We start from the raw sequence: 19,180 nt of genomic DNA, 5'->3' as shown, positions 1-19,180 counted from the left end.
CATAATACCTCTCTTAATATAGCAGATAACATAAAAGGTTTATGCGTTATTTCAGACATAGCTTACAGTGAAATTTTTTCAGTTATTATGAACTGAACTATTGGGTGAAGTAAGATTTCCTTCATACTTCAATTTTGCTACCTGACTTCAATTCTTATTCAAAATAATCAGACGTTAATCTAAGTCTACTAGTAGACTGTAGTTGTTATGTAGTTATATTGACAGCTCAAACTTACTAAGCAGTACGGAAGTGATTTAGGAAAATTGACTTAAATGACTTCACATTTATCGTTGAAGAACTCTGCGAAAAACAAACTGACAATGAGGATACCAAAAAAGTGTGTAATACAAAAGATTCAAAGCATCAGAGCTATTTTGAAAAGTGGATATGTAGTTAATCTAATACTTGGTTGTTACCAAGTGATGCGAAACCACATACCTACTCCAAGCAGTAGATAATGATGTATTTGGCGAATATCAGCTAGAATTGTCCAGTTTGAATCATCACTGCTGAGGTTTATTGTGATTAGAGTACAAGTTGCCTTCTTTGATGAATCTACAGTGCTATTCCTGCAGGAGAAGGCTAAACCTGATATCGAATGGTTTACTCGGGTAGTTCAGAACATCCTCACCACTTAATAGTTTGAACATTACAAATTTGGTATAATAATGGCAGAAGTCGTTTGCAATCTTGATTTATTTATTCAATCATAGTGTGTTTTAAGTTTGTGATATTTTCTTCAAATTCCACTACCATAAACTGCCGAACTTTTTTGATTCTAATAGGTTCATATTTCTTGTTTATCTTCAATATGGTTTCGTTCGAACATCATTCAGTATGATTTCAATATGTCGGCATTTAGAACAAGTTTGTACCACTCGTTAAGATAAATGCCAATGAAGAAATAAAAACTTATCCTCGAAATAGTATTTAATCGAGTATAATTTAGATAATCATCAACTACTTGAGCAACATCCATTTAATACTCACCTTTCATAATATAAAATAAATAATTACAACAAAGTGGTCTTCACATAAATGAATTAAAGTATTTCGTGATGACTCTCAAGCTGCTAAACTCAGCCGCTTTCGCTTTCCTGTTTGGAACGTAAACGACTAACCTACTAGGAGTTTTATTGGTGTGTTTTTACATTGAGGAACCGCATACGTACTTAAAACGTTCAAAATTTATTTTTAACGTGGATAATTGGATTATTGTTTCAAACACGTCCAGACTTGTTTACTCGACATTATAATTTGGCGCCTTATACCTGTTTTGCACCACTTTGAGGGAGTTAGAAGGATAATTTAATTTTAGGAAAATCTGAAACCCAAGAGTGGCATTCGTTGTTTTGATGTGACGGTATACAGCGTTAGATTATCAGGAACCGAAACTACTAATCAACAGCTTTCTTTCTTTACATTTTGGAAGGTACATTAGTCTGACTGCATACCGAAGCTTATGTGCGGTTCAAATGTTTCCTGACCCTCTGCTCATTTCAAAATATCGACTAAACAGTTGTCTAACTAGATTCCTGCTTCGAAGACCTATCTCAAATGTTTTGGTATTCTTTCGTAGGTTCGTTGAACCCTTCAATCTGCTCACGATACCTTAAGTACTAGATCCACTTCACCTAAATGATTAACCGAGTAACATCGTTTTCGGTGCTTCTGATAAAACTCAATCGATAAACCAATTTTTATCACTCGGCAAGAGCAATGCCTTCATTCATCGCCAACTTTATAGAACACATCTGCTCGATATCTCAAATGTTAGAATTTAGGTCACGACGTTTTTATCGAATATTATGCATCGATCGGCTTGAGAGGAATTTCGCAACCGGCCACATTGAAGATGTAATGGTTTATTTACAAGCCTCCTACTTGAATTCTCGATAGGATAACAAGCTGTATTAATTGGGAAAATGAAGAAACCCGACTGAGAGCGCGCTGAAATGGAAGAGGACGGGAGCGAGTTGGCTTCATTAATTCTGAATCCTCGAATTTCCAGGACAGTTCCGATTGGACGGTTCCACAAGGTATCACCGTCCAATTTTTTTTTGTATATATAATCTGTATCCCATTTGTTACTTTTCGGTGTATGGGTTTCATTGTCTACATTCTCTAAGTTAACAATAACTTAAGAATAATTCTAATTCGATCTAATGAATTTCTTCCATTCTGGCCTATTTGATGTCATCATCTTAGCTTCCCTGACGCTTTTCCCTCTCTTCTTTTTTTCCTCCTCTATGTTTGTTGCGGCCTCCCCCTTTTTGCTTTTGCCTCCCATATTTGTTTGATTGGTCTCTCCTCCTCCATACGATGTGGGTGTCTCTACATCCCAACTGCCTCTCACCCACAAAACTTTCCAATGATTTTATCCCCAATTCACCTCTTAAGTCCTCATTTCTCCTTCTGTCTATCCTTGTAACCCTCTTCACTCTTCTCAAAAATTTCATTTCTACTGCCTGTAGTTTACTCCTCATTCTCTTTGTTGTGTTTCACAACCATACAACAGAACAGGTCTGAATATCGACTCAAATACGGTCAATTTAGTTTTCTCTTCGACTTCGGTTCTTCTTAGGAATTTCTTATTAACTGTGTAGTATAATCTGCCGGCTTTTTCAATTCTCTCGTTAATCTCCCTTTCTTGACTTCCCGTATTTTCCATGTTCACTCCTAAATATCTGAAACATTTCACCTTTTCAACTTCCTCTCCTTCAATCTCCAATCATCTTCTCGTTCATCGTTCACTTCCATCACTTTTGTCTTTCTCCTATTTATTTCCATCCCATATTTTCTCAGTACTCCATTCCATATATCCAAATTTCCTTGTTCCCTCCATCAATACGATGTCATCCGCAAAGGCTCATTCTGATATTTCAACTCTTCTCAAGTTCTTCTAACCAACTGTAAGCTTCTCCGTTCTCTATTTTGCCTCTTTCATTATTTCATCCAAAAACAATATAAATAGTGTCGGACTTAGCACTTCACCCTGCCTTAGTCCCTCTTTTGTTTCAAATAATTCCGACTTCATATTTCTGAAAATAACACAGTTCAAGCTTTCACAATATATCTATACTTTTAATCGACTCCACTAAATTTTTATTTACCCCTCTCTCCCACATTTTCGATCTACTAACTCTGTCAAAAGCTTTCACCAGATCTGCAAATACAAAATAAACCTTTCTTCCACTTATTTTGATCTTATGAATGGTCTGTTTCAGAGTGAAAATGTGGTCTTGTACACTTCTCCCCCTCATAAACCCACTCTGAGCTTTATCTAGTGTGTTTTTGTTTGTTTTGTGTTAAAACAGGGGAATTATGGACGAACTACCTCATAAAAAGTCGAACAATGTAAGACTCTTACTCACTAAACCTAACCTACTGTTTAGAATATATCAGTCATAGATTCCTTCATCGAAAGAATCGATTTGAAGTGCTAGCTTTGGACGCTTGTATCTGGTGGAAGATTCGTCGTAGTCGAGGGATTTTCAGACTAACCGGTTAGGGTGTTTTATCGACTTCCCTAGAGTTTTTAGAGCAATTTCATGAAGAAATTTCTTCAACGGTGATAGGATCTCCAGGACGTGCTGAAGGCGATCCTGAGAAATTTATTCTGCACCAACACGGTGAAGCATAAGTTATAGTGGGACGGATAATAGTTTTATACAAGATAAGTTTGTTCAGAATGGACATGTTGCTGCGACGGGAGAGCAGCGAAGAATGTTTGACAAGCACCATTTTATCCTTTTGTACGGGATAGGTTGAAAGAGAGTTTCTTATCCAAGATGAGTCCCAAATATTTTACTTGGAATTCTCAGGGGATATCAGGTCCGTAAATTTGGACGTGGTTGAATGGTTTGACTAATCTCTGTAACAAGAGAAGAGCAGCATTCTGGGTTCACTTTGATTGCCCATTCACTGCACCATTCTTCCAGACGGCTTACGTCGTCTTGGAGGTATCTGGTTGCCAATCGGAAATTTTTGACCTAGCCATGATAGCAGTGTCATCTGCGTATATGGCTAGAGAAGTTCAGTCTGACTTGGGGATGTCGGCTGACTATATTGAATATCCAAGAGGAGACAATACACTACTACATTGGGAGGCTCCGGCTTCGAGATCTCTTGTGTCAGAGTCTTTTGGAGATTTTGCTCTGAAAGAGTAGTATTGAAAAATAGCACGGATGAGTTGATGCTGTTGTGAATAGGAATGCGGATATTAGATATATTTACGACGAACCACCAATGGAAAGCTTTAACACTTGCACATTTTTACTTTATCAATTTTTGGGTGTGTCGTTGCAGAGTGTAGATGCACGTCTGCAAAATTTATAATTACTTAAATTATTGTCTTGCAACGCTATACTATATGCATAATTATTGCTTCTCTAATAACCCAGCAGAACGAATAGATTGTTGTTGGTGTTGACCTGAGTTATGGGAGCTCAATGGAGCTGAATCGAGGTCAGTAAATTTTTATCGACACTCTTCCACATACTTAGGATAAATGCAGATCTTCTCAGAAGATCGAACTTATTCACTTGCTCTGAATTGCTTGGACGTATTATTTTGTGATAACATTCAAGAATCAGAAAATCTGAGACTCCTTGAAAAAGGTCTAGTTCTTCAATTAATAGTACATAATTAGATTTCATATATGCTTTCTATTTGGCAGTTTGAATACCCATGTGATGAATTGAAAAATAACCCCGGTATTCATATGATTGATATAAAAACAATTTATGACAAATAAAGAGATTTATTACAAACCACTTATACTATAATTCATTAGTAACTACTTTTACACCAACATGGCACTATCTTTTGTCAGAGGAGAGAACCTCAGGCGAAAAAAAAAAATTATTAATTATGGTAAAGTTTATTAGCCAAGCTCAGAGGCACTATTGCGGTATCAGCTAATACCATTCGATTTCAGTAGAATAACTAACATGTACCCAAGGACAACACCATAAAATCTCTAGTAGGTATGTTAAATGAATGAAGTTATCAATTCGTGAGAAAATTCTTGCTAATCTTTTTGCTTAGAAGTTCATATGTTTTCTCCTAATTGTTCAATCAACAAATTAAAAATTCCAAACTTGACAAATCCTTAAAAAAAAATTACGAAACTTCTCATACATATTCACATGATGTCGAACTGAAAAAAGTTATGAAGTAATAGTAGCAGCTGCTCATAGATCAAAGTCTACGGGTATAACCTAGATCCAAGCAAGAAACATTCCAACCGAATGCAAAGCGCCAAATTCAACATACACAGTTGGGTCAGGCGGCTAAACTCAAAAACAGTTCGCGGAATCGTATTCTTCCAGCAGAGAGGCCCTAGTGGGATGATTTGAACCGGTTTCTAAAGGAATAGGATGCATCGGGAATACGGATTAGACACCATTTTAGAGGTGAACGATTCCGTATTATTTTTGAGGACCACTACGTGTTTATTCTTCCGTTGTTTTCTTGCCAATTACCTCGAGGCTTCTCTCACAAATATAGTGTTTTACAGCGTTTGCTCACATGTTCCAACAGAATAAGGATCGCCATATAAAAATGGCTAATTTCTTCAAAAATCTTTGTAAAATAATTTGTCATTATTTTCTTTGTTTATGTGTTTTGTTTTATTGATATTCTATGGTCGAAAATTATGGTTATGCATGTTAGGTTATACTGAAGTTCTTTTATAACTGTGTTGTACAGCTGATAAGATATTATTCAGAAGAGAGAATCAGCTTGTTGTTTCGATTCTTTTAGGTAATTATTACTGTTTTTTTTATATCTTTATGAAATCAATAAATATCCTTTTAGAGCATTGATCCGAGCCTTTATTTAATAGAAAGAAAATTATAATTCGAAACAACAAGCCGATTCTCTATTCTAAATAATATCTTATCAGCTGTACAACACAATTATAAATGAACTTCAGTAAAACCTAACATGCATAACCATGATATTCGACCATAGAATATCAATAAAACAAAACATAGAAAATACAAAGATTTTTGACGAAATAAGCCACTTTTATCAAGCGATCCTTATACTGTTGTTATCATAAATGTTTTGTAAAAGCCTTTATGCATCAGTTGAAAAAAAATTGTCAACAATGGTACATCAATGGAAGAAATACGAGTTAAAGTGAGTCATTAAAGTAAAAACAATCAATAATAGAAAACTACATTGTCTGAAGAATCCCAATTATTACATTTGAATTCGTGCTGCCCTCTAACCACCATAAACACCAATTAGCGAAAAAGGTAATAGCATCGAGAAAATTATTATAAAGAAAACATAATAATAAATTTTTAAATAATTTCTTTTATTTGAGAGTGAAATAAAGAAAAGGTATCGAGTAGTGTAGTAGATTCATTAATCTGATTAATATAATAACACAGTCAACCAGAGTACTTACATCATTGAATCGAAATAACTACGAACGTATATCGAGTTGAATATTGTATTTATTAGGTATTTAACAGAAGGGATAAGATCGTATGTTGAGGCTGGAATTCCTCTGACCCCAATTACCCAATAAAACCTAATAATTTTCGTGTTGCATGTAGTGCGTGTTCTCCTAATGTAGTCCGAATATCACTTTTTTAAATCGAGTTGTTCTAGTTTTGATAACAACTCGATATTCCGTAAAATTCATGAAAATTTTCAAACTGTTTGTTGGCTTGATAGTAAGCAATGAAAATAATTCAGATCCCACATATCTACATTCGTAGAGGGTATGATGAATGACAGCACAAATTTATATCTTTTTTAACTGATTTATTACACGAGAATTATTCTAATGTCATTCTATATTTCTACCGAAATTCTGTAAATTACGTAACAATGCACAAATTCTTCATGTGGTTATTCAAGCAATCTACCGAATGTTCGACGACCCATATTTCCACAATACACTGATGTAATAAGAACCCACATAACCGTGTGAAATTCATTCATAATTTATTTTTCCTCTGTTTTTTTTCCGAAAGTGCGTAATGGAATTAATTTATGATTATATCCTGGTAATTCTTTCAAAATTGTACATTTTTTGGGGAGGAGAGATATTCATTGAAGGGGCCCGTACAACATCGGATTTTTCGTGGACCTCGGCGATTTGATAAAATATCGTCTCAGTTTATATACATATATTATTTACTCACCCCTAAATACTGAATTAATCCATTATTATTCAATATTGAAAGCACAATTCAGATAAGTGTGTGTTGCTGTAAAGCCGAAAACGTCATATTAGGATTTTCAACCTGCAACAAATTTAATCATTGTAATATTACAGCTTCACTCTCATAGTTTTGGATTTTTTATTGAGATTTTGGAACCAATTATCCCAGATTTGAATCCTACTACTAGATTCTTTGGTTTAATTTTTTATTACATGTTTTTTACACATGTTGAAATATTTTGCATTAAATAATAAAACATAGTGTAAACTTTGCAGTGTTTTTTAATGATGAACAATCTAAGAATCTGCTAATTATCAGGTCAGATTGAATCTCTTGAAATTCATGGGAATTTATAATTGTTTTTTTGCTTGTTTCTTGATTTCATCGACCATATTCTATATTCCGCGAATTATTTCCTTCTTTAAAAATGGGGCAAGTATTGAAGTATCGAGTGGTAACTTAATTTTTGTAAGCAGTCGATATATTTTATATGGTATGTTATTTCAATTCATGAAGACAAGAAAATAATTGTAATACTTGAATTTATTTACAACAACTTTTTAATCGATAAGTGCGTATATGAATTAGAGTTGGTTACATCTATAGAGTAATACACATAGATAGAGAGAGTATACGCAATTTTTACATGTCCCCCAACGTTGTCGAATTGTGATATATTTTCAAATCCACAATTTTACTTCATCATTATGAATGTATCTTATATTGAATGAAATATATTTATTTGAGTGGTTCGCAATTAAATATGCTAATTTGAATATTTGGAATTCAATATTTTTCCTAATTGTCGAATTTATAGTATGCAGAATATTTGTTATTTTCTATATCTGCCTGCTGAAATCTAAGGTTAGACAACTTTTGCTCTCCTAGTGTCATCCGTTGTTTTACGTCGTTAGGCGCGCTTGAAATTTGTTTTCTGAATTTCTGATATCTTTAGGTATTCATATCAATATATTTTGAGTTGATATGAAACAATGATTCACTATGGGACATAAGAAATGCGTTCTTTGTGGAGAAACTCTCAAATTGAGCTCAATATCGTATCACTGATATATTTTCATTTCTGCGCGTTTCATGTCAAATTTGATAGTTCATGTTGGGGACAAAATTGTTAACTGAAAATGACATATGCTCCCTCTATCTATGTTTATTTCTTTGAGGTTACAAAGAGAGAGGAAAAAGCGAATAAGCTTTGCTTTATCCGTCAACACGTATATTCACTCGTTGTTAATGTGGCGCAATACCAAGAACCATTTCTGGCGCACAATTTTCGGGACACTTTCTCTTTCGCTGTTTTGTCATTTCAAATTTAAATGGCCAAATTATTTCAGTAAACAGAAATGCGCCTTTGTAAATGAGTTACGAGAGCGACTGATAATTCGGGCAGAGGAAGGGATCGGATTGAGTAATGTACCTGCTTGAGTTTCGTTTTTATTTACACAATTCACGTTTTGGACCGTTGGTGTCCAAATTCGGTGTGTTTGGCTGGTGGTTATGGAATGTTTTCTCTATTTCTGATTCGATGCAGATTGTGCATTTCGACATAGGCCCAAGTGGGTTATCTCTATTTACTATTTGATCTAAATATACGCAATGAATGGGTACTTTTGTTGAGTATTTTGCGTTACGCGTTTTTACTGAATACATATTAAAAGAACAAAATTTCATCATATTTCAAAATAAAGGCGTGTTTCTTCAACTATTATTTCTTTATCCAATTCACCGAATCTATAATTAACAATTACAGAATTTTTATTTTACTTTTAAATATATTATTGAAACTTTCTATCGATTAATGCATAATGCCGGAAAATATTATGGCCAGAAATTCTTTTCTCTATTTCAGTATCTTAATGAGTTCATTACACTACTAAAAACAGTGCTGTAATGAATTCATTAGTCATTACAGCATTGTTTTCAGTTAATTTTTCGGTTTGTAGTTGTCAACACAGACTATCCTATCAAATTTCAACTCACGTCAATTGTCAATATAATATAATTTGGATATAGTGAACTGATTTTCAACATCATTCTCAATTTCTCTTAATTCTGTTGGTGTTGAATCGATTTCGTCAGGCATAATTCACGAATTTAATGCGTAATTATAAATTATTTCAATATTCGAAACATACGATTCCAATTCATATTCCGTAATCTGTCAATTTTCGTAACAGTCACACCAACTGCCAAGATACAATACAAAAGTCTAGAATGTATAATCTGAATTTTTTGTTGAATTTCGAAAATATTTCACAAAACTCGAGTGAAATAGAGAAAATATCGTCTTATACTCCTTGCAGAAGGCAAGTCCAACACTCATACGTTCAAAAACTCGCTCCTTCATCGCTCGCTTTCGAATTTCGCATTCGTGTTGGAATAGGAGCCCATTCTGCAACTTGTATTAGAATATACTATTATCATTCCTTCAGAGATTGTAAGAATTTATTTTTCATTTCTGGACAAGGAGGAATAATACCTACATACAGGTGTTTCTAAATTGTAGGTACAAACGGAAATGACAGATCATTTTAAGAAATAAAATCCTAATAACAAACACTTTGATACATGGTGTTGAAACTTTTTCTCCTAGTAACCTAGTACCTTCTCTTCACTATTCAACTTGAATTTGGCATAGATATTCCAATTAGTTATCATCATGTGATATGCTTATTTTGGAAGCAAATCTACTGGCTACTGGCATTTTTTCGAGAACAGTTCTTTCCTTCAGAACTTTTTAGTTGGTCCACTGGTAGTTTAATTGGTAATTTGGTCCTTATTTACCCAATATGTACCGAAGATTAAACAAGATTCGATAAACTTGTATAATCATCACAAAAAAGTTTAACCATAATAAACACTCTCATCTCGAAAACAAAGCGTTTGCGGGACCATGTTTATAGGACTTTTTTCTTAAAATTATCCAGGGACTCCCTTGTACCCCTAATTTAGGAACACCCTATACAGCCTAGATCTGCTTATCTGTTTCCAGGAGTTCACTGAAGATTTGTTTGAGAATTGAATATGATATTAGTGTGTAGTTCAATTTTTGCTTTCGAGTCTACCGAAGGTAGAGAAACCTTTGTGATTATTTTCTGGAAAGAAATTTGCATACTATACGATCAAAAAATAAGGCAAGAACTTGCATTATTCTATAACTGAGCCTCAAGTTGCAATTCGATTAGAAAATATATAAACAATATTTTTCAAGTTTAAATTTTTTAGTGAAGATCGTTTTTCATATCTCCATTAAAAATTCAACAGGTTGTCTTACTGTATCTTGTAGAAATATCTAATCATTTCCATATAATTCTCGATTCCTTGAAACAAAAAATGGTCGTCTGTGAGTTCCTGAAAGCAGAATTATAAATTATAAAGCATCAGGCCAAAACCTAGCCGAAGAAAAAGAAGAACTAAGACATCAACAGATAACGGAAGTCTGTGATTACCGAAATGGAAGTTCCAAAAAGGCCGCCTGGAGACGGCATCTGATAGGGGCATAATGGGAAGTTTCTCATTGGTTCGCCTAGCACCTGTTGATCGAGAACCCGTCTAGCCACATGGAAACGGCCATAGGTTCTCCACTTACCACGAGCACTAGTTGTGTTTAGTCGGATTGATCTAACTAGACAGCCGATTGACCGAATGCAACGGTGGATCAACTTTCTCTGACCTTGAATCGGTTGCATAACGAGTTATCGGCTCACAAAGAATGCCTTGTTGCCATTGAGCTATTAATAGATGTGCATTAGCCAGATCAGTGTGCCAATAACAGCCAACATGCGTGTAGCCGCACTTGGAAAGGGTCCAGTCTTCTCAGATGGGCTCAAGGGCATATCTATCTATCGGGCTACTACGATACACATCCGTACACAAACGCCAAGGCTATCTTCGCATGAGGTCTGCTGAACTGTGATACGACGCCAACTATGATGTGTGGGAGAACGTAAGGGGAATAATGAGGAAAATTTGTTAAAACTGGTGGAAATAGACGGAATATTTACGACTTGGACGATTTATAGGAATATCCTTCAGCGAGACACATCTGTACAGCATGTATGCCACATTGGATCACTGTTTTTGTGAACATATATGTGAAGCTATATTTTTCACTTTTTTCATTTTAAATGTGGTAAATAGAAATTCTAATCATAGTAGGATCCAGGGTGTTTCAGCTGAGATGTTTTACAATATATATGTGTACAATATTCCTCGTCTTCACAAATAAAATTTTCAGTTACTGTACTACGTTAAGAATACAATCTTTCAAGGTCACATTTGTGATTTTTCCTCTCCTGATTCATGAGTTGCCTTCTTACTTCTTCATTATGAATTAATTTGCTGAATCCACATGAAGATTCGGCTCCTAAAAAGTGTATCAAACGCTCTTGTCCTGGTTAGGACATTGATTAGCTTCCAATCTTCAAGCACCAAACCTGCAAGGAGCTTGTCCTGCATGACCAACTATTTCCATATTCCACAGTTATCAAACACTTCTTGCCGCTTGTATCGAATAATTCCAACTTCATTTTAAACCTAACGTCAAAATTTTCCGTCTATTCAAGCTATTATACCCCATCGTAACCTTCCTGTGAGTTCGTGAATATTCAGAGGAAAATGTTTGTTTTGTTTCCTTTCGTTATGATTCGTGTTACCTTGAATCCGGGTAGTGATCCACATTTAACTCTCGATTTGTACGTTGTGGAATCTGACTGATGTATTATTCATTGCCTCTAGTTGTAGCCTTGGATGAAAATAAAGATCGTCGCCTAAAACATTGTTTATGGGTTCAACAATTTATCGCTTTTATATTTCTGGAAACTATTCCTTTAATGATTCATTACCTTTGTATTGATATACTGTGGAGATAATTTTAGAAGTTTGATTTACCTCTTTTAACATTGGGATGTTGAGCTTAATAGTGATTTCGAGGTATGGTGTGATCGTTTTTCTTCGAGTACAAGTCAAGATATGTAGTAACAGTAAATGGTGAATCTTATCGTGCTATGATGAACCAAGTTTTTATGCCACCGTTGAATGATATAATTCTCAAAGACGTCGATATATGGTTTCAACAGGAGGATGCCACTTATCTAAAGCCTACGAAACGTTGACATTGAGTTCTTTCTGGTTTGGTATCTACAAATTTTCTCAATACGTACCTGAAATATTTTCCTCATCTATTCACGATCGTTTAAGTTCTTAGCGCAGAAACAGTTTAATCGCCCTGTATCTAAAAAATAGTGTACTTCAGACCTAAAATGTTTTCAGTTTTTAGATCACAAGATCTACGGATTCCTTTGAAGAAGATCGATACCAGAAGGATAGAAGCATTTGAGATGTGGATGTACCGTAGAATACTAAGAGTATCGTGGACAGAGAGAGTAACGAATGCGGAGATTTTGCGAAGAATGTAGAAAGAGAAAGAATTTGTTCTGGCTATTAAAAAGCGCAAACTGCAATACCTGGGATATATTATGAAGGGAGATAAATACCAGTTGCTACAGCTCATTGTCCGTGGATTATGGGCAAAAGGTCAATAGGAAGAAGAATACTCTTGGTTGAAGAACCTGAGAGAATGGTACAATTGCAACAACTGCCAATTGTTCAGGTCTGCAGTATCGAAAATAGGCATAGCTTTGTTGATAGCCAAACTTCGGAACGAAGACAGCACCTGAAGAAGAAGATGCACAAGACTTGCGGACTAGTTGCGGGACACCCTGACCCTGTATATAATGCTGCTACCCAATGATATGGATTTCCAATGGCAAGGGTTTCAGTAAGATCTCAACCCGAATATTGAAGAGCCCAATCTTTTGCATTGCTTTCTGATGGATTTTCTATCTTCCCATAAAATCTCAGCTCACTGTAGATTATAACTACTGAAGGAAGCAATACAATATTTATCTGTTTCGTTTAGGTCAGGTTGGCCTCCACTTTCTGAATAGACAAGTTCCGCGCTTGTTGCAACTTCTCCAGATACTTGAACAACACTCCTCAGCCAATTTGAAGGCGGACTTCTGATTTTATCGGAGTTCCAGTAGTTCGAAATTTTATCCAGTCAATTATTTCGCAGAGCTAGCAGTTAGCTGCTTGACCAAATGAAATCTTATCGGTAGATCGGAATCTAAGACCTCGGGCTACCGGCTCACGCTTAATTGAGCCTATATTAAGAGCGCTTATGGTCGATTATCTTTGAAATTCATCACTTTCAATTAGAATTATCAACAACGCCGAAGCGCAATTACTGACCATTTTAAAGCGGCGTTGTCCGAGCTCACGGATCGATTCGCAGCCTACTTGACCATTGCACCGTGTTATATTTTGCGCTTCAGAGACTTCAAACTTGTCGGTTCGATTGTGTGGCAAAAACGTTGGAAAATCTCGAATTGGTGGATTGCTGCATTGGTTTTACTAAAATGATCGTATTACACTTGCAATCGATTCGATTATTTATTATATGATTTGGGGGTTCTGATTAAAAAAAAATTTACACCGAGAAAAAAAGCAATTACTGCATGATATATCGAGTTTGAAAATCATTTTTGAACCTTTGCCTATTACTTTTCGAATCGACATTAGGGAACAAGCCCAAAATCTACGAAATCACTAATTATTGCAATATTTAAGTTGGGCAATGCCGCCAATGCAATCCACAATTAGGCCAATTGAAAAGTCCCCAGTCTGATGCACAGATGGCGGGGCTAGTATTAAATCCATACCAACCTTCAAACGATACGTGTCAAGATTTGACAGCAATCCGACCATTAGTTTGTGAGATATTGCGTTGTGAGTGTTGCTACTTTTGTTATTTTGCTTATATTGCTTTTTGAAGGGACAAAATGCAGTTGAAGTAGAATTTTGGCTTGATGAAGAGTTTCCAGGCTCTACACCAGAAATCAACCATCATTGATTGGTATGCTAGGTTTAAACAAGATAATTTTGAATGATCGTAAAGTGAAGTTGATCGAGATAGCAGACATTGTGAAGATATCATCCGAACGTGTACATCATGGGTGCCGCGAGAGCTCACAATCGATCAAAAGCAACAACGTGTTAATGATTCTGAGCAATGTTTGAAGCTGTTTAAGTACAATAAACTCCATCATTTCACTCCGGAATCCAATCGACAGTCAGCTGAGTGGACTGCACACGATGAATCGAATCCAAAGCGAAGAAAAACACAACAGTCAACTGGCTAGGTTATGGCATCAGTATTCTGGGATGCGCAAGGTATATTATTCATTGATTATCTCCAAAAGGTGCAGACCATCAACAGCGATTATAATATAGCGTTATTGGATCGTTCAAAGGATGAAATTCTTCAAAACGGTCCCATTTGAATAAAAAGGTGCTGTTTCATCAAGACAATGGGCCGTGTCACAAATCAATGAATACAATGGCAAAATTGCATGAATTGGGCTTCGAATTGTCTCAAAAGAATGCTCGCTGGAAAGAAATTTAGCGCCAATGAAGAAGTAATCGCCGAATCTGAGGCCCGTTTTGAAGCGAAAGACAAATCGTATTACTAAAATGGTATCGAAAAGTTGGAAGATCGCTATAATCGCTGTATCGCCCTCGAAAGCAACTATGTTGAATCGAACATTGTCAAAAAAAGGTGTTTTACTATGGTAGACCGGGGACTTTTCAATTGGCCTGTTATATGGCTGACGACGGCGTGTATTTCGTTCATGTTTCCGAATTTGTAATTTTCTATAACGTCAATGTTGAATTAATGATCTTATATTAGGACTATTATATCTATCTATTAGGAGAATTATTTCAATATTAGTTCTACTTCTACTTAAGTACTTTTCCTAAGCTGCAAAACTGACTAGTTAGTCGTATGGAGATAAATGGAAAACAACAAAGTATTCACAAATGTTGTTAACTTGTTGAAAGCAAATCTGCGTGTCCGAAAGATACAAGCCGATCCTCCTCTTTCTTGTCCAACATCCATGAGATTCATAATGGCTTTCGTTGTATTACAAGAAGCGAAACAGTAATATCGTGAGCGTAATATGCAAGTTGATTACGTTTGTAATTATAGCGTAACAAAGTTACTTCAAGGCCATGGAAATTGTTTCTCGGTCTTTCATTCCAGTTATTTATAATAATTGTTGGCTATTCTTGATCCATAAATCTTTACTCTTTGACCGCGATTTTTAATTGGAGTGCATAGGTTTTTCAACCATATCTTGGTGGATGGCACAGATATATTATTGGCATTTATAGTCCGTTCAGGAATAATTTACATTTGGTAATGGCTCATTCAGTAATATTATGATTTGTAGAATTCAACTGGATATTGACCATGTAATTGACAGAAGATACATACTCCGAAAAATATATTTTATGTTATATTTACATATTTCATGTCTAAGATATATATATTCTTTTGAGATAGAGCCCTACAAAAAATTATCAACTTCAAACAACAAAGCATGTTTAGATGTAATCTCAGTAGTAGCAGGGAAAATGTAAACGGGGAATCATACATTTCAACGTATGATACAAGAGAACATATAAAAACCTCAGCAAAAACTCTGTCTCCACGTATAGATGTAGTGACTGGTTTTTGTATACCAATCCTAAGTCGATTTAAAATACACCAAGTATTCCTAGGAAGATTGAAATCTAGAACTTTTACTGAAGGATCAACGATAAGACTTTTGTTGAAGACATTACAAGAATTCCATCTCGAACGCCAAATTTTCTTGTCACTTTCATTCGATTGAAGGAAGGTATTAACCCATAAAGGTTAGCGTGACTTTAATCTAGCAGTTCTAGTATCTGGAAGGTAGGATACAATTGGAAATAAGTTCGGGTAGAAATGAAATTTATCTCAAGATTTCTTGACTGCAACCTGTCTACGAATATGAGGCGGAACTATATGTGATAGCACTGGTAACCAATGTAAAGGTGTAGATCAAATAGTTCCAATAATTTTTCAATTATATTGAATTATAATATTCTGTAACCAAAAATAAAGACTATTTCATTTTCGTTAATAGACATTTATATTAGCTGTGCATTAGATAGGTTTGACATTTAGCTTGGTGTAGGATAAATCAGAATAGACTAGCCTATATTATCGGATAACCATCAAACCAACGATCATAAGAAAAAAAATCCTATCTATCCGAAGGACAGTTCCGGAAGAGTTCCTAGTACCAACATACGAGTATAATATTGAAATACACCTGAAATAAATATGACTTTGAAATATTTCCCCACAATTTTGTTCTATAAGGTATGTCCGAATGAACAAATTTGTCACAGAATAAGAGAAAATTGAATTGAAATTGATATTTTTCGTTGCAATTCCATTTTAGGACAAAAGCTCCTTCGTTTAACAGTCCATTAGCATGCGTTAATGATCAAAATCGCTTATATTTAGAATGAACACGTGTGTTAAAATATGTTTTTGCAGTCTGAGTACCATTTCCTTTTGAGCACATATGACACTAATATGTTTTTTGCGAACAAAACATTTTTAATGGCATCGTTAACTACTACAGAGAACCCAGTATTCCCAGGCGGCCATGTTTGTATTATACTCTATCATTTATATTGGTAAATTAACGTTATTTGGTGCTGTTATTATCCTTCCCGCAATTTGGTATCTTTCAAGATGTGTTATTCATTGACGGTGAATGTTTTGGTGTAGTTCTCAGTATATGTAAAACCATAAAAAAATTTATTGTTGCTGACGAATAAAAGGGGATATTCATCTACTATTGTTTCAAACTTGAATTTGTACGTGAATTTAATTTCACATTACGCTCAAAAAGTTTGTGTATTGAAACTTGACCTCTATTGTTTTTTGTTTTGTTTATATTATCCACCAATATAAACCCCCAACAAGGCCTCTGTTTAGATGAGATATGAGTCGTTCAATTCCTTACCTAGACCCACTTGAGAGGGCTCAGTTGGATTAATAATTCACAATGTCCGTAATTCTAGAATTTTTGTCCGAAAATGGTCTCAAACGATACGAATTCGTCTTCAAAATCCATTATGTCCATCCAATCTGCCGGCTGAATATCCGTAAACACGATATAAGCTGAAATTTGGGTGTATATTATAGAACAATTCTGAGCTTCATGCAAAATTTTATGTTAATAGCATTTACAGAACCATTCACAGATATTACCTCTGACATACCAATGAAAGAGAAAATAACATTTTTGTAAGAATTAATAGGTGAAGCAAATTATAGATAACCTCGATTTTGACGGGTTAGAAATTCAACTATTATCATAAACCATGATTAGAAAAGATAAATGCTGGATTTAGATTAATAAAATGCTATTCCTATTATTATATTGCAATATTCTCAACAGATTTTTCTGTTTGTGCCCTCTAATCATGCTCTTGTTTGAATGGCAAATGCCTTAAGAACCAAGAATGGTAATATGCATTGCTATCATAATTTATATTAATAATTAGAGAAACGACATGTTTATTGCAATAAACAATAGTAGTGAAAAGTGCATTACATCATTTATTACAATTGCTACTATCCGGTTTAAAGTTATTTCCAAACAAGAACAATTTGTTGTAGTATAGGTAGGCAGTTACTAAAAATTTGACGGAAAAAATTTCCGAATAATTTTCAAATAATTGTAAAGTGATTAGAGAAGAAAAACTGAAAAGGTTGAAAATATTACTACTCGAAAATGTTATCTAACGACGTAGAGCTCGTTGGTATTCTTGAAGTTGAAACTCGCAAATCTAAAACAAGCTGCATGGGAATGTTGTTGATTACCGGAAAAATTTTTCGTTCCAACTTGACGAATTGTTGTAACTTGTGACTATGATTTATTTTGATCCCTTTCTTTTCATCATAAACTTTGGAATCTTGTCTTTTTGAATATGTACAAAAACCACTCAGTATAATATACAATATAATGTACACACCGGCAACGTTGGGAGACCCTATAAAATCTCAATGAAGTTTGTAGTTCATTTTCTCTTGAACTTTTTCCGTCGATATTAACAATATTTTTAATTGTAGCTCCGTTCTTTGGAACATAACTATTCAGAATTATTTACTTCATTTTGTGTTTTGAACAAAAACACTGAAAATGTTTACAAACATTCGGATGTTGCATCATTTTTCCTGAAATTTTAAATAAACTTAAAGAGCTGTGAGATTTAAAACATTAATTTATTTTTCAACAACGGTACTTACCATATGAAGTGCTGTAATTCCTCTCAAAATTAAGATATCGCAATTAATGAAAAAAGAAAATGGTCAGAAGATGTGTTTGTAAACATTTCAATATATCAATTCACAGGGTGTTTTGAATAAAATCTAAATTTTTATTTTTAATATTTTCAATTTTTTTGTTCACCCCTGTATATAACAAAAAAAAAGGGTAAATGAAAACAGCGAAAATATTGGCTACAAACTTCGTTGATATTTTTATCCGTTTCCCTAATTTTGCCGGTGTGTATATTATTGACAAAATTCTTATGTTGGTTTGAGTATTGAATTACGATATTTATCAAATCATTCAATAATTAGGTAATTTACCGAAATAATATATTTACTATCCAAATAATTCAAGAATTCACTGCACTAAAAATTTGGAATTAAATAATCAGAACATTGAATCATGATTCCAATATCTTCAAATCATTGTTATCGAATAATCTGGTAATAACGGATCTGTAGTTTTTATTATTACTGTTACTTTTTTACTTTTTCTTAAGTAATATAAGAATTCAACCACTGAAATCAAATTTCAAGAATGATTATGAATATGATAGACACAGAAAAAAAGTGAAAAGTCCCTTTATATTTATAGTCCAAAATGAAAACAAATAGATAAGATTGCGCAACATTCTCATATAAATATATGAAATACATCAATTCGTAAAGATGATACGTGTGAAAGTTAAAAGAAATGAACTAGAAATAGTGCAAGATAGGAAGGAGATCATAGAGACCAAATAAATGCCCGTCCGC

At 34.4% G+C, this 19,180-nt stretch overlaps 2 protein-coding genes across 6 annotated transcripts in view; one reads left to right on the top strand and one right to left on the bottom strand.

Annotated features, from left to right (window-relative positions):
• LOC123672019 (nuclear hormone receptor FTZ-F1) overlaps positions 1-19,180 on the top strand; it is a 159,534-nt gene that overhangs the window by 128,147 nt on the left and 12,207 nt on the right. The gene's annotated exons all lie outside the window — the stretch shown is intronic.
• Positions 7,168-11,228, bottom strand: LOC123672021. Its single transcript, XM_045605971.1, has 3 exons — positions 10,653-11,228; positions 10,478-10,554; positions 7,168-7,269 (listed from the first exon to the last, which is right to left on the bottom strand). The coding sequence occupies exons 1-3, from the start codon at positions 10,890-10,892 to the stop codon at positions 7,251-7,253; spliced, it is 336 nt and encodes a 111-aa protein (XP_045461927.1). The 5' UTR covers positions 10,893-11,228; the 3' UTR covers positions 7,168-7,250.

The sequence above is a fragment of the Harmonia axyridis genome, chromosome 2, assembly GCF_914767665.1.
Source record: "Harmonia axyridis chromosome 2, icHarAxyr1.1, whole genome shotgun sequence".
In the NCBI taxonomy this organism is placed as follows: domain Eukaryota; kingdom Metazoa; phylum Arthropoda; class Insecta; order Coleoptera; family Coccinellidae; genus Harmonia; species Harmonia axyridis.
This window is presented reverse-complemented; position numbering and strand designations above follow the sequence as displayed.

Bases quoted from the DNA above. Each gene is read 5' to 3' on its own strand.
- LOC123672021 (XM_045605971.1), bottom strand. From the start codon at position 10,892: ATGCAACCGATTCAAGGTCAGAGAAAGTTGATCCACCGTTGCATTCGG. The intron at 10,555-10,652 runs GTAATCACAGAC...TTCTGCTTTCAG, and splicing joins TTTTTGGAACTTCCATTTCG to GAACTCACAGACGACCATTT.